The sequence below is a fragment of the Halichoeres trimaculatus genome, unplaced genomic scaffold (genome assembly GCF_033239565.1).
Source record: "Halichoeres trimaculatus isolate MK-OKI-2021-1 unplaced genomic scaffold, fHalTri1.1 fHalTri1_scaffold_22, whole genome shotgun sequence".
Classification (NCBI taxonomy): Eukaryota; Metazoa; Chordata; class Actinopteri; order Labriformes; family Labridae; genus Halichoeres; species Halichoeres trimaculatus.
In genome coordinates, this window is record NW_027437200.1 from 2,066,992 (window position 1) to 2,090,379 (window position 23,388).

Consider the following 23,388-nt stretch of genomic DNA (forward strand, 5'->3'; position numbering starts at 1 on the left):
TTCATTGTCATTCTCATGAAAAAAGAAATGTTTTTCTGATTACAATCGTTAATAAATATTTAAGCAGGCAGTGTCTCTTGCTGAGTTTTTATCAGTTCAATTAATCCCCTTTACCATTTTATTATAAGCATTAACAAACTACTATTTTAATTACTATGTCTTAATAGACTTCATATTTTCATATGAAAGGAGCATAATGTTACACACAACTTTATTAGAGCTGAATACCTGATTAAGGACCTGTGGATTTTAACATTGATGTAGTCTTGTTTTGAGTGTGCATAGGGGTCATTTACATTTAAAGAGGTTGTAAATCTTTTTGAAATAAACTTAAGCATGTCATCATCCGCTTTAATCATATTAAACATAGTTATCCAACATCAAATTGTGGCCAGTGAAAATACTGAGTGGCTAGTAACTCAGGGATACCACTAGCCACAGTGGCTGGTGAGCAAAAAAGTTAATGTCAAGCCCTGAACATGTGTAATATTTGTGACTAAAAATCCTGTAGTGTGTGTGGCGCTCTGAGAGGAGCTGAGCAGGTACAGCGTGTAGAGACTGAAGAGGGAGTAAGAAATCTATCTGTGATACTTAAAACTACTTAACTCACCCCCAACTCGCACTGTTATTCATACAGCCCAAATCGCCGCCATCTCCACAACCTTTTCCATAAGCCTTTTCTGTTGTGTGTGTGTTTTTTTTTTACTCTAGAGCCCGAAAGCAACCATCTTTGCTTTTTCCTGTACATCTGTCATGTTTGTTTACACCGAAGCCACCGTTTTACTACGAGAGATTTGGAATGTTAAGTGTGAAGATGCTGAAGCTCCGCTGAAGAATCTGTTAGTGTGTGGTGACCTCAGAGTGCAGACCACACACTGTAAGTTGAGGAGAGAGAAATCGTCTGCGATCAGTCTTTTGTTATCATCAAGTGTGTGCTCTCTAAATGTGTGAAGGTTTGGAGGATCCTGTAATGTGTCGCAGCCTTAATTCAGTATCTTTCCCTAACTGTGATCATAACAGGTCAAACAGTGGATTCATGGACCAGAGGTTCCAGAGATGAAACCCTGAGGTAGACCCTGAACACATCAGAGGGAATATTTTTGCTGTCTGGATTGAAAATGTTGAGAAACCCCAAGAACGAGATGAGACAGGTTGCTGGGGAGAGGGATGTTCAGGGCCCATCTCTGTTTCTGAACCAGTCGACAGATGGAGGGAAAATCTTTGTGCTCTTAAAGGAGCAGCTTCTGTTGTGCAGACTTAACCTTCTCTTTCCGGTTCAGCCCAGTACGAGGGGAGCTCCTTAAACACATTTAGCCTTTTTCAGAAGGGACATGCTGACAGATGATACGACTTAAAAGAGCTAATTTAAGAGGATTTTCTTGGGACAAAATGATGCTTTGATACAAGACTGTGTCTGTTACATATCACATTATACCAGAGGTCAGTGAAGGGTTTCAAACACTTACCCACTGTAACATCTAGTGTTGGCATTAACAGAGAAAGACAGGTCAGAGAAAAGTCACACACTTCACTTTCAATCAAAGCAAACGCTGGAAAGATGTAACCACACACTGAAGTTACAGAACGAGACACATTTTAAGAAGCTTTTAAACTCATGTCTGAACACTGCTGCATTACACATAAAGGGTTTCACTCCAAAATGGAACATGCACCATCAAATGGAGTGGGAGAAATAAACGCATCAATTTGAAAAGGACTGTTTGGGTCTTTCTGCTGGAGTTGTGAGTCATCCCAAGAATGAAATATCTTTTTGTTCAAAGCTAACCGATGGCTTTCTGTGGTTTTGGAAATGAGTCATTTTGATTTATATGATGTGAGTTTTGGGGGGATTTGTGACGTCTCTGAGTGAAACCCTGTTATGTGGATTTATCAGGGCTTTTACTTTCTGTAGCATGAAACAGCAACATCCATCAAATCTACTTAAAGTCTGTTCACATTGGCAACGCGGAGAGCGCTATTCAAATGTTTATTTTTGAGTATTTTCTCACAGTGTGTGTGTGTGTGTGTGTGTGTGTGTGTGTGTGTGTGTGTGTGTGTGTGTGTGTGTGTGTGTGTGTGTTGGCAGTAGTCATGACGCAACAAGGAAACAACGACTACAAAGATGAGGAATACCGAGGGGAGAGATCAAACTACCAGCCCCCTTTCGCTCACACACATTTCAGCAGGAGCCGACCCCGCCCTGCGACCTTCAACCCTCCAAGGAACACTCACACTCATGACGCATGCACAGCTTTTTCCTTTGTGTGTGTTTGAGTGTGTGTGCAGGCACAAATGTAGAACAGAAGTGCTCTTACGGCACCCCGGTCAGCGTGGAATCCCCTTCCCGTGGCTTCCCACTTACTCCAAGGAACGCTGGGATCATGAGGGGAAAACTGTGGAATTCCTCATTATTCCAAAGTGGCAGCATGGCATGGAAAAGGCCAGCACGTGGAGTTTAACTGGGCCATGGCGCTGAGTGTCTGAGCCGTGAAGTGTCTGCTGTGTGTTAATGTGCCCTCTGTGGGCAGCTGGTGCCAAGTAATGATGACAGGGGCGCCAGAATGTGTGTGTGTGTGTAAAGGTGTGTTCCCTCAAGTCCACCACTTCTGATTCAGACAGATTAGGGTCGCCAGTGGAGCGTTTCAGACTGCGACGGGTATTTAGTACACACTCAAGAGACCCACACACACTGGCACACACACACACACAAACGCAGTGGTCTGTTCAGGGTGTCATTGTGGTTTGCAGCCTATCATTACGCCCTGGAGGGAAAGCCAGGCTAACCAAACCAGACTGGCACTGCCAAGAACTGTGAGAGCAGGGAGGATGGATTTACATAAGAGCTCCAAGCTGCTTCATAAACGCCTCTGCTGGGGAAACCCTGTCCACAGCAGGGGGTCAGGGGTCAGGGAGGAAAGCCTGAAGCTGGAAAAGGCTACACAGTGCCTGTGAGGCAGACTCTGAGGGCCCATGTGCTCTTTGTTCACCAAGAAGCTGCTTGAAAACAGTAACACTTCACACTGGTGATAGTCTGCAGTGGGTTTCAGGGGCCAAAGTTTACGTAGTGTGATAGTGGACTTTTCTGACAATGTACTAAGTTCTTGGTCATCAAAGATGGGAGGTACATGGGCATCTTAGGGTGCTTTCAAGACTGAGGCTGTATTCTGACCAGAAAAGTCCTTTGGTCCACTTTTGGTCTGGACCAAAAGTGGACTTTATTTTTTTCGTTTGGTGCGGTTCGTATTCAGATTGTACTTTTTGCAAGTGGACTATATTCTGTAAACACATCCACGTGTGTGACGATCAGCGCTCTCATTGGACAGCACTGACAAAGGCGGCACACAGAATAAAGACCTGGAAATGGAGGTAAACGTGTGTGTTTGTGCTCTTATTAGAGCTGCTAAATCATTTTCAGTTTCAAGAGCAGCTCCTTCAAAGCAGCTTAACAACACCGTTTACAATTTTGGAACAGCAAAGACGAATGCGCGCAGCAAGGAGGCGCTATGCTGTGTGTCCTGACCCACAACATGCTAGCAACAGCGTGGCTAAACAGAAGACGGAGGATCAGGTATGAACTAAAGAACAACATTCACTATGGGCTGTGAGTGAAATACGTGAGGATTAATGCACAATGCTTGGCTGTGGTGGCTTTATAGGCCCAAAAGGCGCATGTATCCTGTAGTTAGTTCAGATGGACCCTGGTTTGTATTCAGACCTGCACCGGAGAAACACGAACCGCACCAGTTTGTTTGGAAGTGGACCGAGACCACCTCAAAAAGTGGGTCTCGGTCCGGTTGTTTGGTCCACTCCAGGGTTCGTTTGTGTCTATTCACACCTGCATGGAAAGTCCGGACCAGCATGGGAAATGAACCCTGGTCCATTTAAAGTGGACCAAACAGTTCAGGTCTGAATACCACCTGAATCCCTCTGGAGAGATGCTGTACTCCAACTTGTTGTGTATCTTTTGTGCTCAAGATATTCCTGTCTTTGGTCTTTTGATGAAAAAAATCATGGCCCTTAATGTGTTCAAGCTTGCACACTTGCTGAATGTAACAGAACATGTTGAAGGTACCTTTTAGGTTGTGTTCTAGATGATTTTAAACCTTTAATCTGTTTGGCAGGAGTTTGGGATTTGAATGGACTTATCTTTGTCTCATTGGTTTCACAAAGGCCTACAACCCTGAACGACTGGGAGAGAATCTTCCCTGTTGTTGACCTATCCATCACCAATGGCTGCCGTACCAAGGAGACTTAGTAGAGTATGTCCAGTTAAAAATCAGGTAGCATGTAAACTTCCAGTTACTGTAAAGTGCTGTTCTATCGCATGATGCCATCGAACGCTTGTTGTCAAAGCATCCAAACTGTTCATTTTGGTGGTTGTTGTGTGGTTAATAATAATGTTAAGGTTTTTAATTGTGGTCTGATTTGTTACACACTGAACACAATGACATGTAAATATACAGAAGTGTCCTTTTAAGACAGAATGACAGCTCTTTCAGCCATCTCCACACCACTGCCATGTGCTGTAGGAGAGATATGACATGTTGAATGGATTGTGCGAGTGTTTTACATTTTTTCATAGAAGAAAGTTGATATTCTGCTGGAAAACTGACGGAGTGCAAGGTTTTTATATCATAGTTCCCAATTCATATGACGTTAAACCTCTATCTAGATGTCTAACATGTTGAATGTTTGGAACAGGATTCTCTTGTCAGAGAGTTCTCTATTAGTCGCTCTCAGGGAGATCTCTGTAGCCCCTTTTTACCTTGTGCTTTAATAAAAGTACTTACACATGAAGTCAGAGGTTTATACACATGATTACACTTACTTTAAAATATGATTGACCTGAAGCTCTTAACTTGATGAAAGCAAGTCTTCTAGCTCAAGCTAGCTAGTGTTTGCAAATGACCTGCAAAGCTCCAAAGAAATAAAGACACAAACATTTTAAAGCCTATATACGACTTACTACATGGTGTTGTTCTAGATACCTGGATTATTCTCTGTATATCATTGACAGACACTTTAGGCAACTCCAGCAGACACTTAATTTAATCTCTGCCATCATAACACAAGCCACCTCACGCCAATGCAGAAGTGATCTGTTCACAGGGGCCATTGTACCTAACTTCCAGGAAAAGCAAAAGCAGGCTTTTTAAGCCTTCAGTGTTTCCTTGGATGGGTTTGCACGAGATCCATGTTCACAAAACTGCATCCAAGGCTGGTTCTAGGCTCAGGAACCAGCTGAAGGAACCATAATATTCCCTTATCAGGAAATAGGAAACAATTTGTTGTGTTCAGTCGATATTGTTCTCTCCTGTTCTTTCACTTATTCCAACATTTGTGACCCTGCTTCAACTGGAGAAGGATTTTGAGGCCATAAAGCTTGTCAGATCATCTTCACACCCCTTAAGGGCACTGACATCCTGGACATCCGTTCATCCAATCAGATTGTTGATTGGTTACTATCTGAAGATCCTCGCACCATGTCCAGCTAATACACACAGGACTGAGGATTGTAACTCCCAGGTGGGAACCAGTGAATTTGTCTTTCCTTTAATGGGAGACAGATATATTAGCCTAGCTGACTTGGGAAAGGGGGCTTGGACTGGTATCATTACAGTCCCAGTCCTTGTCAGTGGAGAGTAATGACTGACACCTTATTGGCACTAGCATCAAACTTAAGTGTTTGTTGAACTGCAGCCTATTCCAGAAGTTTCTGGGCTGAGTACAATCAAATAAACAAGATCCCCCTGATACTCTTTGAGCCATTTTTACCACACCGGTCAGAATTGAGCTAAAGTGGTATTGGTTGGTTGGATGGCTTGATAAAGTGGCCTTGGACTGACACCATATCAGGTCTTTTCCAGTGTGGATACAGCCCACATTTAGCTTCGATAACCAAGGACAGGACAGTGGTTTGATCCTCCCTCCTCGTCTTTGCTCAACCTTACAGAGGTAAAAGAGAATTAACCAAATGCAAATACCCGCAGACCTTTTGATCAGACGTCAACAATTTCCTGAACCACATAAGACCAACTTTCAAAGTCTTCCAATAGTTAGCGTTCCTCTCACATTGCGAGGTTCTATGCTAAGGTAGAAACCTGCAGACCCCTGGTTCTGGATGTCCACTCAGGACAACCTGGAGACAACAAGTTAATGCTCTCAGGACAGAAAGCAGACTTCCGAATCTCCAGCAGGGAGACGCTGCTGTAACCAGACTGTCTTAGTTTTGCAGCAGGTTTAGTGCTTCGAGGAGACATTCCTGAACCAGTGGTTTCATTTTTCTGATCCTGGAACTCCAAAATAAACTGGTCAATGTGAAGAATGTGGGAACAGGATTCAGCAGAGCTGTTTGAATGTCATTCCCTCTAAAGCGGATTCAAGGCAGAGCACCAAACCTGAGGTAAAACCTGTGGCACTTTCACATAAATACACGTCTTTGTTGCCCCGAGTGATTGACGTTGCACAGCAGTGACTTCGTCTGTATCCAGTTCATGAAAGCTTTTCCAGACTCTTCTGTACTCATGCTGCCGGGCAGCGCGTGTTTGTAATTTTTCTGACTTAAGGGAAATTGTGCATACAAATTTTCAGTAAGTTTGGAAAGTCTCACTTCTTTTCACTCTTCAACTTGTTCTGAGCTCTGACAGACGTTGGGTGGAACCATTTTTTGTTTTCAAAACTAGAAAATCTGACCTCGAAGGCCTCCTTAGACAATCTTCTCTTATAAATAAATGTTGTGGATCATCAGTTGTTGACATTTAGCTCACTTGTTTTTTTTTATTATTTTGTTTTTTTCCCTTTGGGTTGTCCAGATTGGTTAACTGATGCTCACTTGAGCTCACAATGAGCCACACTCTTCTCAGACAGGACATGAGGCCTGACCATATGTAGGCAAAAAACTGGTATTCTACTTTCTACATACACCCTCTGGTGGGGAAGATAACTGCAATGTGACAACTTACCCGTGTGACAACAAGCCCTGGTCTCCCCTACTTTCTGGCGTTAATTCATAGAAAGTCTTCAAGTGTTGATGATGGAAGCTTTGAACTATTTCAGCAAATGTAGCCAAATTTAAATCCAACATCAAAACATTTTTACTTTGAAATCACAGACATCCCTGAACCCAACGGTGTCTGTTTTCATGTGACATTTAGGAACCATAAAGTCTAAAGACCAAGTTAAACCGAGCCCTGCCAGTACACCCATGTCATCCAGACGTGCATGGGCACAGTCAGATGTCATTTTTGGGCAGCAGTATTGAGATACTGGAGGCACACAGCAGCAGCTTACATCAGTCTGCAGCTGTAATTAGCATAACAAGAAAAACAGAAATGATTTACTAAGCTATTTTGACATCTTGTTCCTGGTTACAGTGTCATTAAAAGGCCATAAATGTGTGTTTCATAAAACCCCCCAAAAATGCCGCAAAGTCACCTGGCACCACGCCATTTCAGTGAGTTTGTCTCGGGTTTAAAAGCAGCCAGCGAGGATTTATGGAAAGAGAGGCGTGCTGCAGCGTTTTTCAGAGGGCTTTTATAACCAGACTCGGCTGATTTTTGGCGCCGTGCTGGAAAAATTCTGATGACAAGTCATGATGGAGGGGAGATGCAGTCCAAGCGCAGCTTTCTGATGCGTCACTGGAGAAACACACTGATACAAAAAATACCCCCCCCAAAAAATAGACTTGACACCTTTACAAATGCAACAAGCTGGACGAATGATGGCGGCTGCTTTGAGCCATGACCAACACCGTCAGAGGGCTTGACTGCTGTGTATGAAACGTGACACACACCGATCATTTTCTGTCCAAATATCCCAAAGTGGGGTCGTTGACATTCGTCTTCAACTTCTTCACCCTGAAACTGATCTGGTAATCATCAGTCGTGCACCCATGACCAGAGATGAAGACGTCAGGATTTACAGCACAAGAGCTGCTTTTCTTTTTCTGGAGCCATGAGATATTAGCCCTCTTTCTTTTTCCTCATTTGATCTTTTTTCTCCCCGTGCCTCTCCTCCGCCTTCCTCTACCATCCCTCTCTCCACGTTTAGTAACTGTCTGCTTACACAGATTTGTGGTGTAGAGGATCTTTAGCAGCTCTGTTGACTTTGGCCCCAGCCAGACAGAAAAGCGAGCCTTTAATTTGACCGGTTTCAATATCTGACCCTTAATAAAACAAATATCTTTGTTTGGAGAGAAAGAAATCGCCCTCAATTACTGCTGAGCGAGGACGGAGCGAGCACCACTGGATGTGTGTATTTGCAGTCTGGTCCGGGTCAGGCAAAGTCTTCCAATTGACCTGGCTTAGGTAAATAAAACAGAGGGATGGAGCGAGGAGGAGCGTGGTCTTCGCATTCAAATCTGGGGTTGAGTTTCTCTCATAACCACACGGCTTGGTGCGTTTCAGTCTGTGAAACCCAGATTTCTGGGCTAGAAAGTTTTTTCCTTAGCAGTTTAAGAAAGTGTATACAGATATTTCTCATGAGCCATTTCTCCCAGATTGATCATCTATAACTTGATCCAGAGTTATGACATAAGGCTCTCATTTAAAAAAAAAAAAACTCCATTAATTACATTTAGTCTCTGCTTAGCCATCTCTATAAGAATTAGTGATGTTTCTAACAGCTTTTTGCAGTTGTGTCAACAAAACTCTAAATTCTGACAAACCAACTCGTCTAAAAGTGAGAAACACCAGAAAAAGCCAAAATATAAAGCACAATTTATTTAAAAAAGATTAAAGAACAATATCAAACTGGCTGATATTAGCAGAGCTTGAAGGTCAACACCCTCTTCCTGGTTCCTCATTACAGAAGGTGAGTATTGTTATCTCTATTGACTGGATCAACATACTGACAAACCATGCCAAGCTACGAAACGTCAGTCATCTGTGACTGTTTTCATCCGGGTAGTAAAGCATTTCAGCATTATGGCAGCAGGGCAAAAAGACAGAAATACATAGAGTTTGGAGTTTATTGTTGCGTTTCAGCCTCTCGTTTACATGAAAACACCGACCTAAAACAGAATCTTTTGAAAACAGCCTCCAGAGTAGATTCTTTTCCACAAAGCTGCCGCCACTTTTGCCATGTAAACAGTAAGCCAGCATTTTCAGTAGAAATACTGTTGTCTCACACAGCTTCATGCAAGTGCATACAACAGTGCAACAGTACAAGAACACAGTTGTTAGGATCACAGTGGTCTGCCGTGTTGCGTTTGTGGTGCTGAATCTGCAGAATCTGCTGACTGTCTTTATACAAAATGTGTATCTGTTGCTCCATGTCTGCTCTTAGCATTCACCAGTACACCAGATGATCAGCCCAACTCTACTTCAGAGGAGATCTACCAAAAGCTGATTTTGGACAAGCTATAGCTCCACCTACAGGCCTGGCATGCCCACTACAGTGTTTTCAGTCACTCAGTGTTTCCATGTGTGGTAGTAGTGAAGATGAAAATCATCTGGTTTGGACATATTTTGTTTTGTTATGAAAGTCACTGGAGACGGAGCAGAGACCAACTGGAGACGCATCCGGTGTATTTCAGCCGTTGTCTACCTTGAATATGTGTTTCTTACTCTTACTTTAACCTGAATTATCTCCACTGGTCTGTGACCTAAAATCCTCATCTCATGTTATTGTCACATTTTCATATCGCCATGCTCAACTAGGGCATTATCACCATCTACTGTTAGCTGCGTGAATAGATGGCACTCTGCTTCAAAATAAAAGCACAAGTTATTTTTCTAAGGTCCATGACCCACTGAAAATGGGTCTGCTCGCTGTTTTTGGGTCACAACCATAGACTGTAAAAAAATGGACGTCCGCTTGCTTGGCTCAAAGTGAGATCTCCACAAAAACTGCTCCCCCTGGTGACTGGCTGCAGTATAGGTCTAAAAATACGGCTTTCCAGTCATTCCAGATGGGCTGTGGTCAAACTTTAAAAAATTATTACACCTGATAGAAATGCTTCTTACGTCCAATTGTTGTGGTGATTTGAAGATATTATTTGGCTGTATTCAAGTCCTTATTTTTCTGAAAAGTTTCATTTTCATTAGTTATACGGGTTTAAAAACGAGGCTTTATGTCACGTTTAACGATGATTGACAGCTGCCGTTCTTGTGTATTTTTTCGGGGATTGTAAAATATGTGGTGAGGTAAAGTCAAGAAGTTATTCGACTCTTGAAAGAAAAAAATAATCATTATTTTTGTCACCCAGCTCCACTCAGATTCTCTCAGAATCCCTCATCGTCTCTACTGCACAGACTATGGCTCCAAACTGCTACAATGGTGGCGCCTGAGATGGTGGAATTTTTGCTTCAAAACCGTACAATGATAAATGGCGGAGCCATGCTGTCCACTCTATATACAGTCTATGGTCACAACCCACCAGTTAAGATTCACTACAAGTCGTCATGGAAACAAGTATCATTAGTGGCTCTTACAAAGATATTTCAACATGTTGGAATAGTTGCATCCGAAATTTGTTGCCAATGTGAACAGATCTGTATTGTTAACACATGGAAATGCAGCAGAGGACAGAAAGTGAGACAAAGAAGATGAGAGTAACGCTGTAATAGTTTGTTTGACTGATGGAGGGGGGGTTGGGGTTAGGGTCACCCCTCTCTCTGTGGAGAGGCACCCAGAGGTCTGCAACCTTTACTTTAATAGGAGCCATTTTGCCTCAGCTCACCTGGATTAAAGTCATCCTGGAGCCACAAAGTCTACTTCATCTTCACAACAGAGATGATGAAGTGTACAAAATTATTTACATAGTTTAAATCTAGTGAACACTGACCTAATAGTAAGTTTTCTTGAATTTATAAAATTTCACATAATTTTCCTTCGTTTAATTTTAAGTGAATTTAAAAATGAAATTAAAAAAAAAACTTGAATATATTTTTAAAAAACTGAAATTTCAAGAATTTGCTAAAAAAAAAAAAAAAATCAGTGAAAAAATGGGACAATTTCAAACAGTTTTGAAATTTAAAAAAAAAAAGCAAAAGTTTCAAAAATATTTGGACTAACTAATTTGAATGACGACTTAAATTTGATAATATACATATTGATATCCCTCAACTCATCATTTTTCATTGTTTGATAAGGTCTTGCCTCATAACAAACATGTTAATTAAACCGGCACGTTGTCAGTTAAATGAATCCATCCACAGATTTCAAATCTGTATTTTCTTCCAGATTAGTCTTTTTGTAGATGTAGTTATCTTCCCAGGGCTGTGAAACTTGAGGTTAGCCACAGGTGCATGGAAAGTTGGTGGGCTGTTGATGTTGTAGGAGGTGAAGTAGAGCGGTGGCAGGCTTTATTGACAGATGGGATGAAGATTTAGTTCAACTAAATGTTAACACATGATTTTATTTAGTGTTAGTGTCTTCAGTCATCAATACGCTCTGTAAGAAAAGTTAAAATTCTTTAATTCAATCATAATTTTTTAATGCTACAAGGAGCCACTGCAAAGGAGTCAAAGAGCTGCATAAGGCTCCAGAGCCGCAGGTTGAAGACCCCTGGTCTAACCCCAGCAGAGACATGGATGGTACGTTTATCACTGAGATGGTTTGAATATGAATGAATGAAATGTGATTAAAGGTTGTTACCTACATGAAGGCTGGAACTAGAGGTGGAGAGGTTAATGATAGCTGAACTGGCTCCATCTGCAAGCTATGAGACAAACGCAGACACACACACCCACACACAGGTAAAAACACACATTTTCAGGTTAGAGAGTTAGCAACGTTATAAGCATCAAGAAGTCTGCGCTGTAGTTCACAAATGAAGGTTTTATAAACACACTGTACTCATGCATGCCAACATCTGTGTATGCAGCGTCATTAAGTGATGTGATCTCTGCTGTTCGCTGCTTCTCCAGGGTGTCGACCATGTGCTAAACCTCATCCAATGATTTATCGACCCTCTCTGGTGAAAATCAACCCGCTCAGCGCGCTAAGCTTTCCGCCAACACCACAATCAAAGCTGCCGCTTGCATCACTGTTATTGTTTGCACGCACGCTTGTTTTCATGTTGGAGCTCTTTAATTGGACGGGGGCGTTGATGTCAGGGTTGGTTCAATAATTTCGACATCCCCACACGCCAGCGCACACATGCACACACTAATGGGCATTAGCTGAGGTCATATTTAGCATTTTTGGGTCTCCATTTGTCACCAAGCATTTATCTCGTCCCCTCAAAAACCCAATGATACATTTGGGTCCGTGCAACAGGACGGAAAAACGTAACTCTTGTTTGTCTGTTGTGGCGCCTGTGGGTTCATGGGATGACAGAGAGGGTCAAACTGAGACTTTAAAGACAGAAGAGAGAAGAGAGGAATTTAGAGATGATGGAAAGATCACAGAGGGGGATGAGTAGATGATAAACCACAAAAGGGAAGAGAGGAGGAAAGAAAGAATAAGGCGCCCGTACATGAGCGGCGATGTAAATGGTATAGATAGAAAAAAAGAGAGCGGGATTGTAAAGACGGAAGGGGAAAAGGAAGGATAAAAGGAGGACAGGGATGAAAGAGCATGCGAGAGGAAAGAAGATGGAGAGATACCCTCAGTACCAGGAGATGAAGAGGAGAAAGGACAGATGAAAGAGGGAACTTACAGGGTGGACGACAAGAGGATCACAGATGTTGAGAAAGTGCAGTGGAAGTAAGAGCAGAGAGAACGAAGACGAAAGAAGGAGTGAAAGTCACCAGCTGACAGGAGAAAGGAAAGAAGACGTGAGAGAGTCCAGGACACAAATCCAGGATGGTCACGAGCCGGGAATTCTTTCCTGAGGAATCAGAGTGTCCCCAAAATGTGACCGTCTTTTAATGTTAAGAGGTTTTTCCATGTTGGAGCTCATTAGCTTTAGAGTCACAACACTAAACGGCAGAGCTGAGGATTTTCCAGCATCTGTTGTGATGCTGAAGTCGATTTCTTTAAGCCTCTTTAAACTGGTTCTGACACTGTCTCAGGCTGTTACTGAACCTTCAACGCAACCTTTACCAATGAAAAAGATCAGAGAGGCAAGGAGCTCACTGTTTTTTTAGGAAAGTCGACAAACTCTGGGTCAGATTAAAAATCATCAGGAATGATGGAGTGCAGAATTACAAGAAATGCCCACGTTCCTAAAAACCTTATCCCCAACGAAAGAGGAACAAAACTGTTTTTCTTCCGAGCTCTGGATTGAGATCTATTCATCAGTAAGCTGTGGTGCTTTTGGGATACTAAGGGCCAATCCTCATTCTACCTGTTAGACCTTGGTTTTGCATGCACATGTAGTGGAGTGGTGTCCCAATTCTCCGTAAGGTCGGGTGAAGGTCTACACAGTCAGGTCCGGCCCTTGGCAGAGGCGACCTAGGCGGCCACCTAGGGCGCCATCTGCTGGTGGGGGCGCGAATAAACATCAGTTTGGTGTTCATTTGCTGGTGTGAAATAAAAGATGTCTGACTTATGCTGACTTAGCCCTTTTATTGCTGGACTTGTAAGTACTTGTTGATTGTTTACCATCTGTTTACAGTATTCTTGAGAACGTACCAGCATGTAGTTTTGTTTAGACCTATTTCAAGTGTGTGATATCGCCAGCTCGTGGTTGTCTTTACTTTTATTCACTTCATCGCTTCAACAGGACGAGTGCAGGGGCGACTTCACGGTAATAAAACCAGTTGAACTTAGTGATTTTAAACATGGTCATTTAGTCAAAATTAAATTAAATTACCTCGTTGCTATCCATCCTGCAAACAGCCGCTGAAGACAGAAGAATAATTTTGAGTGAAGTCCTGGCTTCTGTGATTCGCCTACAAAACAAATGCACGCGACCAGCAGATCCGTACCTTACAGTAGTATGCACGCGCTAGCGCTCATGGGTAGGTGAGTTCTCTTCCCGGTCCGGTTTACCTTGGTTGTATTGTTTTGTGGATTATTTTAATGACAAGAAGTGGGATGTTACCATGTTGTAATAGAGAGAGAGAGGTTTTTGGAATTGCACTTTTTCCCCCCAGGGACTTTTGCACTAAACTTGGAAGTGTTATTTATTTTTATTTATTTTTATTATGGTTCTAAATATTCCAATGATGTGCAGTTTTTGCTAATTGCACTGTTTTGAAAAGTGTTAAGATTTGCTGTATTGTTTTTATTTTTACAAAAGTTCTGTTTGTAAAGTTTTAAAGCGCATTGAAGTAATAAAGAATGTATATATGTTTATCTTCACAATTTATTCCATTCCGTTGCTAGGCGCTACCCAAGTAGCTGCCTGTTGCAGCAGCTCTCTCGTCTTTGTCCGTTTCTTGTAATTTTTTTTTGTCTCTTTTTTGTAATCTTTGTATTTGGAGTGGATCATCACTTTGTATGGTTCATTGTTGGTCACAGACACCAAACTTTTTGTGGCTTCGGCGGTATTTTTTTACTACTTTACTCCTGTGTTTGTCTGGAGATCCTACATGTAACCATGGCTGCATTGTTTACATGCAAAATTAGCTGTTAGCAGCCTGTAGCATGTCAATGCTAACTAGTGTAGGGCTTGATGATTTCCCTCGAGCTGAGGAGGAGGAGGTGAGGAAGACGTGCTGGTTCTCGGATGTGAGCTGGGAGGTGACGACGTGGACCTGTCCTTCCATCCATTGTTGTTGGGAACGTGGGATCTAGCCCCGGGGGGATGGACGAGCCAGCTGTGCTAACCCAGCGACGTGGCTGACGGAGCTGACATCGGACGCCGACCCCACATTGGAAGAGCTTCACCTGCTGTGAGCAGACAGGATCCAGGAGACAGAGACTGAACAGACTGCTGGGGAGGCTCAGTCCTGGACCCTGTGGAGGTGGAGACTGGCTGGGCTGGAGAGTGGTGGACGAGTGGTGGACAGGCTGTCGTCATCTAATTTCTTATGGACTTTTTTTGCACTTTCTATACTCTTTCTTACTTTTGTTTTCTTAAATGCTGCGGTGACTCCTGAATTTCCCCTCGGGGATAAATAAAGTATTTTCTATTCTATTCTATTCTATTCTATTCTATTCTATTCTATTATTATGTATTTATTTTATTGCATGTATGTTTGTGTGTTTGCCGCTGAGGGCAGGGGGTGGCGCGGTTTTGTCTTTTGCCTAGGGCGCCTGCTGAGCTAGGGCCGGCCCTGTACACAGTCCTTGAAACAAAAACAAACCAGGACCTCACGTCAAACCACGGAGTATGAAAAATTTCCTATGATTTAGATACCTTTACCAGATATCCAATCCTTTGCTACTTCATTTTAATATTAGCCCTGTTTTAATTTGTTGGTTGTATTTTGCAAATGCTTGCTATAACAATCTAGCTAATGCTGCTACAGCAACAGCTTCAGCTAATAATAGTTACACTGATGTCAGACCAGGGTGACGGATTCACAGCAAACAGACTTTACTACAATGAACTGCATTTCATGGCTGATCAGACAGATAAGCTGCATTCAGGAGCTGTATTAGCTACATGAGCTATGATAAGCTAATGTTTCAGTATTCAGAAGCTACATAATATAGCTTCTTAGCTTAGCTGTCTTGATACTGATGTGATGCGGTGTATCCTGGTGGTGTCTGTTTGCTGTGAATGTGTTGCCCTAATCTGACATCAGTTCATCACTTTGTAAAAATGTGTTCACTTTGGAAGAGAAGAACTAGTCGCTCTGACTACGACAACCAGTGAGCATCTAGGGGGAGATGACGTAGCATATCGAGAAATGTCTCATTTCTAAGAGATGTTTTTTTACCCCTACCTCAGGGCTGCATTTGCATTTTTACATGTTTCCATTAATTAATTAGAAATTACAAAACATTAAACTTGTCTGTTAATATAAATATTTTTTTTTCTAGACTGAGAGGCGGTATAAAAGTTTGTAGACAGTTTTGACATGGCAATGATCAATCCTAAAACACTAAATCATTATTGTTCTGGTATATTTGAAGCAGGTCTGTTTCTGGACAGACTTTTCTGGATTCTTTACTATGATGCAGGTCTCCGACTCAGCCCCCTAACCTTGGTCTCTTCCAGTCAAACTCCAAACTAACACAACACAGACATTAAAAACACAATAATGAGTTTGTTTTTTGTGTAATGGACTACGAGGACCACAGTTTGATGACAGAGCATTCCTGAGCCGACCCGGCTCCCCGAGGTCCTCCATGGTACAGATGTGATTTAGCTGCGGTCTGTGAGTGCGTGTTTGTGTGCGTTATTTATGTGTCCTTCTTCTAAAGAGTGCGTGACAGCCTCATGTGGCCCGTCCTAGCAATGAGAGCGAATCATGTCGTCTCTTGATTTAAACATTCCTGCGCTGGCTGAGCAGAGAAAACATTTAATAGACCACAACAGTCTTTCTGGATGAGTGTGTCAGGGGGTACGGGGTTATTTAGTGAGTTTCTCCATCAGCAATTACTGTCCAAGGGCTACGTGCTCCTGAAAGTTGCATGTCGTATATCCTTGGTTGACATTTAATCAACGTGCCGTGGAGCATTGTAAAACACTGGGAGAGGACGTACATGTCGGACGCTCGCTCCAACTGGAACGTCAGCCCTCAGTTTAAGGTTGAGCTATTAAAACTGTGCGGTTCAGAGGAATTATACCAGGGATTAGCTGATGGAAAATCATTTAGAAGTTTCCTCCAGAAGAAGAAAGTTTACGTCCTGAAGGAACAGACGAAAAGAAGACGACGGAGGGAGAAGGAGCGAGAACATTAATGATGAGTGACGAGAGCGGGTTTCGTGGTCGCTTCGGTAACCGCCGACCGCAGAGACGGCTGCCATGTTGTTGTGTTGGAAGGTGTTTATTTACACTGCTAACACCAGCAAACACACTCAGACGAAAGCTTACACACACACACACACACACACACACACACACACACACACACACACACACACACAAACACACACACACACAAACACACACACATACGCACACACATGAAAGCAGATGCTCCTCTAATCAGACCTCACCACTGCACAAATGTCATAACACACAGAAACACACACAGACACAGATGTTCCCAGTGGAAAGATGAATATTGCATACTTGACCTTAACACTTACTGGTTATATGACTCAAACATGAGACACACACACACACATACAGACACACACACACACACTTTGATCCTTCATGGATTAGGAAAATTCCTGCATCATGAGCTATTCAACCAGGAAGGTTCAGGTCTGTGCAGCGGAGCTGTAGTTTTCCCTTCACTTCACCAAATACAGTCATGTTTCCGGCACACCTGACGGGATGTTTTTACCTGGTCAGGCATGAGAGGCTCCTCGTCATCGATGTCGATGAAAACCTCTCCGCTTGTCGAATGGGGCATGTCACCTTCACAGGAAAGAAAACGCATCAAAAAATCACTTTCAAATAGTTCGTCTTTAAAAATGCTCACACTCATCCGTTTCTTACGTCTCCATCCCTGCTCGTCCTCCTCCTCGGCTGCCCGCTCTGCCTCTGGGACACACCTGAACTCCTCCAGAGACCTTATCGTGCACTGACCGACCACTGGCTTCCTCCCAAACTGGCGGTTGTCGATGACTTTAATGACAATTGGGGGCATGTAGAGCTCCTCACAGGGCAGTCTCTGATAGAGAGAAAAGAAATAGAAATACTTTTATCAGACTGGTCAAAAGGAACCCAGATTCTATGACCAGTGTGCAGAGTTTGACGGGCAAACATCATACTTTACTCAGCCCTTTGCTTTTTAGTCTTTTCATGAATGTTTTGCCCCAAGTGTGTCCAGACATCAGCATTCAGCTCTACGCTGATGATGCAGTCATCTGTGCTCCTTCAGTCACCTACCAAGGCAGCAGAGATCCTGACTGACCACATAGGCAGAGTCCAACTGAGGCTTGAAGTCAGTCATCTTGTTTTAAATCTAAATAAGACTGTGGATGTTTTTCAAACCGCCTACTACACTAGCAGTGCCTACTTTTGGGGCGAAATTCAGTCTGTAGTAGACAGTATGTGAAAACTTGCACATTCTGCAGTATGCAAAAAATCCCCAGATGTCCTACTGATCCAGCAAAATTTCTCAGTATGCCGTGGATCAGTCTACCTGGCATAATGTTTCCCACAATGCACAGCACTAATGCTGTTTGTCTATCCAGGTGGCAGGTTTTGGTGAATTACTGCCATCTACTGGAGTGAGTGGGCATTATGGTACAACACTAACTTTGGACGGTCCGTGAGATAAAAGTGAAATGATGAGAACAAGACACTGGCATGTCTCTCCAGTTGTAGTTGGATTATATAGAAGTATTTTTTTTTTCATCAGCTGTAAAAGTAAAAATCCAGATTTACTTTCAGTAAACAATAAAACTTTTGGTGTAAGATTACAAATCAAGAATGATGATTCTGCTATCATATGATTAATAAAGTAACTAAATGTTCAGATCTGCACATGGATTGTTTTGTATATTGACAAGAATGGCTCCTGCCTACATGTGGCCCCTCATCCAGGTCTACACTCCTTCTTGCCTTCTATGCTCTGCTTGTGAAAGATACCTGGTGCTCCCAGCCCTATCCTTGCAGAGCAGACCTGATTCAGTTTCTGAACTCCTGCAGGTCCATCTTGCCAGGCTCCAATGACCAACGATTTCACTTGGCTAAATTCTGACCAGCCCAATCAGGGAAGAGAGGTGGGAGCTGTGGGAGCAGACGAGACGTCAGCAGACTTTCATACTTGATTCTTAAGTTAAATTTGTAAAAACGGAAGCTGTCGTTAAACGCCTTTTTCACAGCTGCTTCTCGTGATTCAGTAGTTGTTAATCTATTGTTTCTTAGAAGGCTCACATAAGCTACGTCATACCGTGGCTTGATGTGGATTGGTCCGTGGTGAGTGTGTTAATCAGAATGGTCATCCAATCACCAGCTGCAGATTTTTTTTAAAGTCCTGCCTCTGAAAACAAATCGGAAGAGCTGCTACCCAGATGGACTTGTGAAATAATTCTGTGGCGGACATATGAAACTGTCCGTCTGGCGTGTCAGGTTATCCCAGCCCAGCATGGCCCTAAATCTCTAGCCAGACTCTTCTATGCTATCTACAAAGTCCCTGCCTAAAGACTCATCTGTTCTGGGAACACTTAGGCCCTTAATCTGAACCTTCTCTTTGTCCTCAGGGGTATGATGAGTCAGAAAGTCTAAGACTCAGCTCTTATTGAATTTTTCAGCACTATTACTGAACGTTGTTGAAGGTTGAAGTACATTGTTGCAGCAACTAAATGTGGTTTGTTGGCTGCATTATTAAAAAAAAACAAAACAAAAAAAAACAAAAAAAACCTGCACTTAATGGCAGCACCTGCAGCTGAATAACTTGTAGCACTGTAGTCACACTAACCAGGATTTCCTTCTGCCTAAATTCTTGCCTGTGTTAGGGAAAAACGTCTGCTAACTGAACTGTACATTTATGATAAAGGCTAAAAAAAAAAAAACATCATCTGTTGCTTCACCTTCGGAGACTGGAAACCAGAGTAGTATACCACAAAACAGACCCAACATTCATACTGCATACTACATGCAAAAGTAGTAGGTAGTATGTAGTACCTTCTACATACTACATCCACATGCAGTATGTAGTAAGTGGTTTGGAAAAACAGCCTGTGTCAATGTGCTTCTCCAAAAGGAAACTTTATCTGCTTGAAAGATAAAGACTAGAAAAACACAGGCAGATGAAGAATTGACAGAGCTTTCAAAGTGGCTGCTTTGCCTCTAATATTAGGACTGCTCAGACCACTGAGAGCTTTAAGGCTCTACTTCAAACACACCTTTTTGCATTGGCTTTTTAAAACCTTATTTTGCTTTTATTCATTGGGCCTTTTCTTCTGCTATTAATCATGATTTTTTTATTATTTTTACTCTTTTGAATTATGTAATTAACTATTTGTTTTATATACTGTGTTTTTTAGGCTTGTACGGCACTTTGGTCAACTGTGGTTGTTTTAAAATGTGGGATACAACTAAAGTTTGCTTTGACTTGAATTCAAATTTATGGGGATAAGTTTAGATCCACAGCTCAGGTTTGACAAACATGAAGAAAATTGGAAAAAAAAAGTCAGGAGCTCCGATATTTATGCACTCCATCATCTTCTCTTATTTATCATATCTTATGACAGTCTGGGCTCAGTGTTCACTTTTGGCTATTAGAAACCTTTCATCTTTGTACAATAACATCCTGAAAATAATGGAAAACAAACCATCCGTTGGCATTATAGACACATTTAGAAAAACACACAATTTACTAAGCTCTGAGAGCTTCATGTTCCGCAGCAGAGAAACAGGAAGCTCAGTGTATGCAAACTGCAACATTCAAAAATATGAGTCAACATTTGGACAGTCAGCCTCGTCTGTTAAAGACAGTAAACTCTGGAAGTCATGTCAAACTGAAATCAAACAGGTTTGAAATCCTTTACAAGAGAAAAAACAAGAGCTGTGATCATTCTGAGTCTGCCATGTTTTTAACTTCCTGTTTGAACTGGTTCATAGAATCTGTTGTTTTTAAAGATGCTATGAGGAGGAGCTGTTTTAATTGGACTGTGTCGCCACCCTCTGGCCTTGAGTCTCACGCACACTGTCATAAACATGTGATGTTTAACCAGGGGTGTGTTTGTTATGGAACAAATTTTCTTTGTTCATGTCAACTTTTTTACTGGATACAACGTGATGGGCTAAGGTATTTATCAACAGTTACATATCACTGTTGTTTGAGACATGACAACTAGCAAATGTTGTAGTAGCTGGCTATATGTGCTATATAGCGCCACTAGCAGCCTTGTGCTACGACGTATCTGTAGGCTATGACAACAAGTTAACTGTCAGTCCATAGAGTAGTTTAGGAGCTGTCCAAACATAGAGCTACTGATAGCCCGATGCTCTAAGACGTGTCTGTAATGTGTAACGTCAGTGAATCCTGGTTATGTCCTGCCAGTCATCTACCAATCAGAGCTAACTTAACCTCACTCTTCATTTTATTGATAGACTCTCAAGTTTGTACAGACCACTGCAGAATAACTGCTGACTGTGGGTTGGTATAAACATTAGCACAAACAGATTAGCCCTTTTAGCTTTTAGCTCGTGCTCTGTCTCTCTCCTGTTTATCTTTCTTCTGCTCTTCTGTCCTTTTTCTGTCTGACAGTTAGGCTCCAGTGTCCACCATCACTACAAAATTAATCACAGAAATCTTTTTCAGCAGAGAAAAACACAGATCTCTCTTCTCATTTCTAAACTTTGTCAGCCAGTGTGGTGTTGTCATAGAGACTTAGACATGCTGTAAATCAATTAGATCCTGCTCAACCCAATCAGAAAGCTACAGAGGTATAACCTGTAATATTAGTGCTGATTATCTCAAACTCCTCCCAGAGACTTTGATATTGATGCGTTTGTCTATTGTACCATCACTCAGTGAACTTTATGCCATTTTATGCTGTTAAATGTACATTTTATAAACTGTTTATTCAAAGGCCCAACCAGGGACAAGTGGAAGAAATAGCAATAAACTGCCTGCAGCACATCAGATCCACACTTTGTTATGGAACTATGTTAAACTGTATCGTCCTTGTCAAATAAATCAAATAAGTTATTTGCATTCAGTATTTAAGCAAAAACACCTCCAGGATCTCTTGGATGTCAGTGATGTGCTACAGAAAACTGAATCCATCAAAACCACAGAGCTGGTGTTCATGTTCTCATGTTCCAAACATCTCAGTTTGTCTGAGAAGCTTCTAGAGTGCAAACAGACCATCACTTGTTGAGAAGCTCATTATTTCGGTGTTAGCTGGCTAATTTGAAACCAGGAGACCTCGGAAAGAGACACCCCCGAGGTGGAAAAGGAGTGGTAGCTGCAGGATAAGCTCTATAAGGACGCAGACTCACCTGAGAACTACCCAAAAGCTTTGACTTTTTAAAGAGAGACTTTTAAAGGAAGCACATGATGTTTCCTTTACCCTGTGGCATACGAACACTGACGCAGTCCACTTCAGACCTTTAATCTGTGAACATGAAACGCCTGGAGCCCGTTCAGAAGCTGGATTTCTCAGGGAAGTATGCGAACATTTCCAGCGTCAGCAGCAGGAGGAGGCTGTCACACTAATGTGGCGTTTAGCACGAGACCCTAATCTTGTTAACGTTGAACTGCCGGAGTCAAACTTGAACATGTATTTAAGGGGAAAAGTATATGAATATTTCCAAACTCCAGTTAAAGCTGTCATAATAAAACAGTGAGGTGATCAGACTCAGACCTTAACACCATTTAAGTCTGTGAGCTGGCGTCAGGAAAAAGCTGCTCCATGTTTCCATTTTTCAGTCTAGGATTTCATAAAGAAAGGAGGGTGGGACATCAGAAAACAAACGTATAGTCAGTGGAATCAGGTTTTCTTATAGGCAGTCAAGAATGACTCCTTACTCTCTCAAATACTGTGGTTCTGAGTTGATTACAATAAATGACCATCTGTGTTTTATTCAGTCACTCTGACTGAAGTCAGAGTAGTCGTAGAAAAATATGTTAGCTTAACAGTTGAGGAGAAGGTTTAAAAACAAAGAAAATAGAAAAAAAATAAGGAAGGGAATTTGTGTTTAGTGAATTATTTCTTTGTTTTAACAATGTTTCTAGCTTCTCTGCATCACACAGTTTCTTACTGTTTGGACTAAGTCTAGTAAATTCTGATTGGTCCAGATCCCAGAATAATCAATAATTCTGAACTGAAAGATAGATGACTTGTTGTATAACAGGAAAGTTTTAAATCCAGCTATCTGAACTAACCCTGGAGACAGCAGTGCAAGCAGCCTTACGTCAGTGGTTATTATCAGCTTCCGGGCCCCAGTCGCCCTGGTGTGCACAAGGGGGACTTGGGGTGCGTCAGCCCAACTTAATGGCCCCAGTCGTTAAAAACGCACAGTTAAGTGTCCCCTTAGGTGACACAACACCCTCTCATCAGCCAAAACACACACTCAAAAGTGCCCTGTTTGAGTCTTGTGCCCACTATGGAGAGAAAGATCCAAAGGTGCCTGCTTCAGAGCAAAACATGATAAAGTGGCCTCTAAGGAGCCAAACACACCAAAGTGCCCGCCTTGGAGCAAAAGAGCCCACTTGGGAGCCGAAGTGCCCCCTTAGAGCCAAAGTTCCGGCTCGGAGCAAAACATGCAAAAGTGCCTGCTCAGAGCTGAAGTGCCCACTTTGGAGCCAAAGTGCCTGCTTCGGGGCAAAAGTGCCTGCTTTGGGGCCAAAGTGCACTCTTTGGGGCAAAACATGCAAAAGTGCCCTATTTGGGGCCAAAGTGCCCTCTTTGGACCCAAATATGCCAAAGTGCCTGCTTTGGGGCAAAACATGCAAAAGTGCCTGCTCAGAGCTGAAGTGCCCACTTTGGAGCCAAAGTGCCTGCTTCGGGGCAAAAGTGCCTGCTTTGGGG

At 42.4% G+C, this 23,388-nt stretch overlaps 1 protein-coding gene across 2 annotated transcripts in view; it reads right to left on the reverse strand.

The window, feature by feature from the left end:
• Window positions 1–23,388, reverse strand: part of dysf (dysferlin, limb girdle muscular dystrophy 2B (autosomal recessive)) — a 123,399-nt gene that overhangs the window by 43,291 nt on the left and 56,720 nt on the right. The window contains exons 39-42 of one of the 2 annotated variants that reach the window (XM_074699246.1): window positions 17,396–17,570; window positions 17,241–17,314; window positions 11,603–11,662; window positions 1,467–1,478 (exon numbers count right to left, since the gene is read on the reverse strand). In XM_074699246.1, coding sequence (XP_074555347.1) covers window positions 1,467–1,478; window positions 11,603–11,662; window positions 17,241–17,314; window positions 17,396–17,570 — 321 coding nt within the window. The remainder of the gene's footprint in view (window positions 1–1,466; window positions 1,479–11,602; window positions 11,663–17,240; window positions 17,315–17,395; window positions 17,571–23,388) is intronic. The other variant, XM_074699247.1, reaches the window with a different exon arrangement.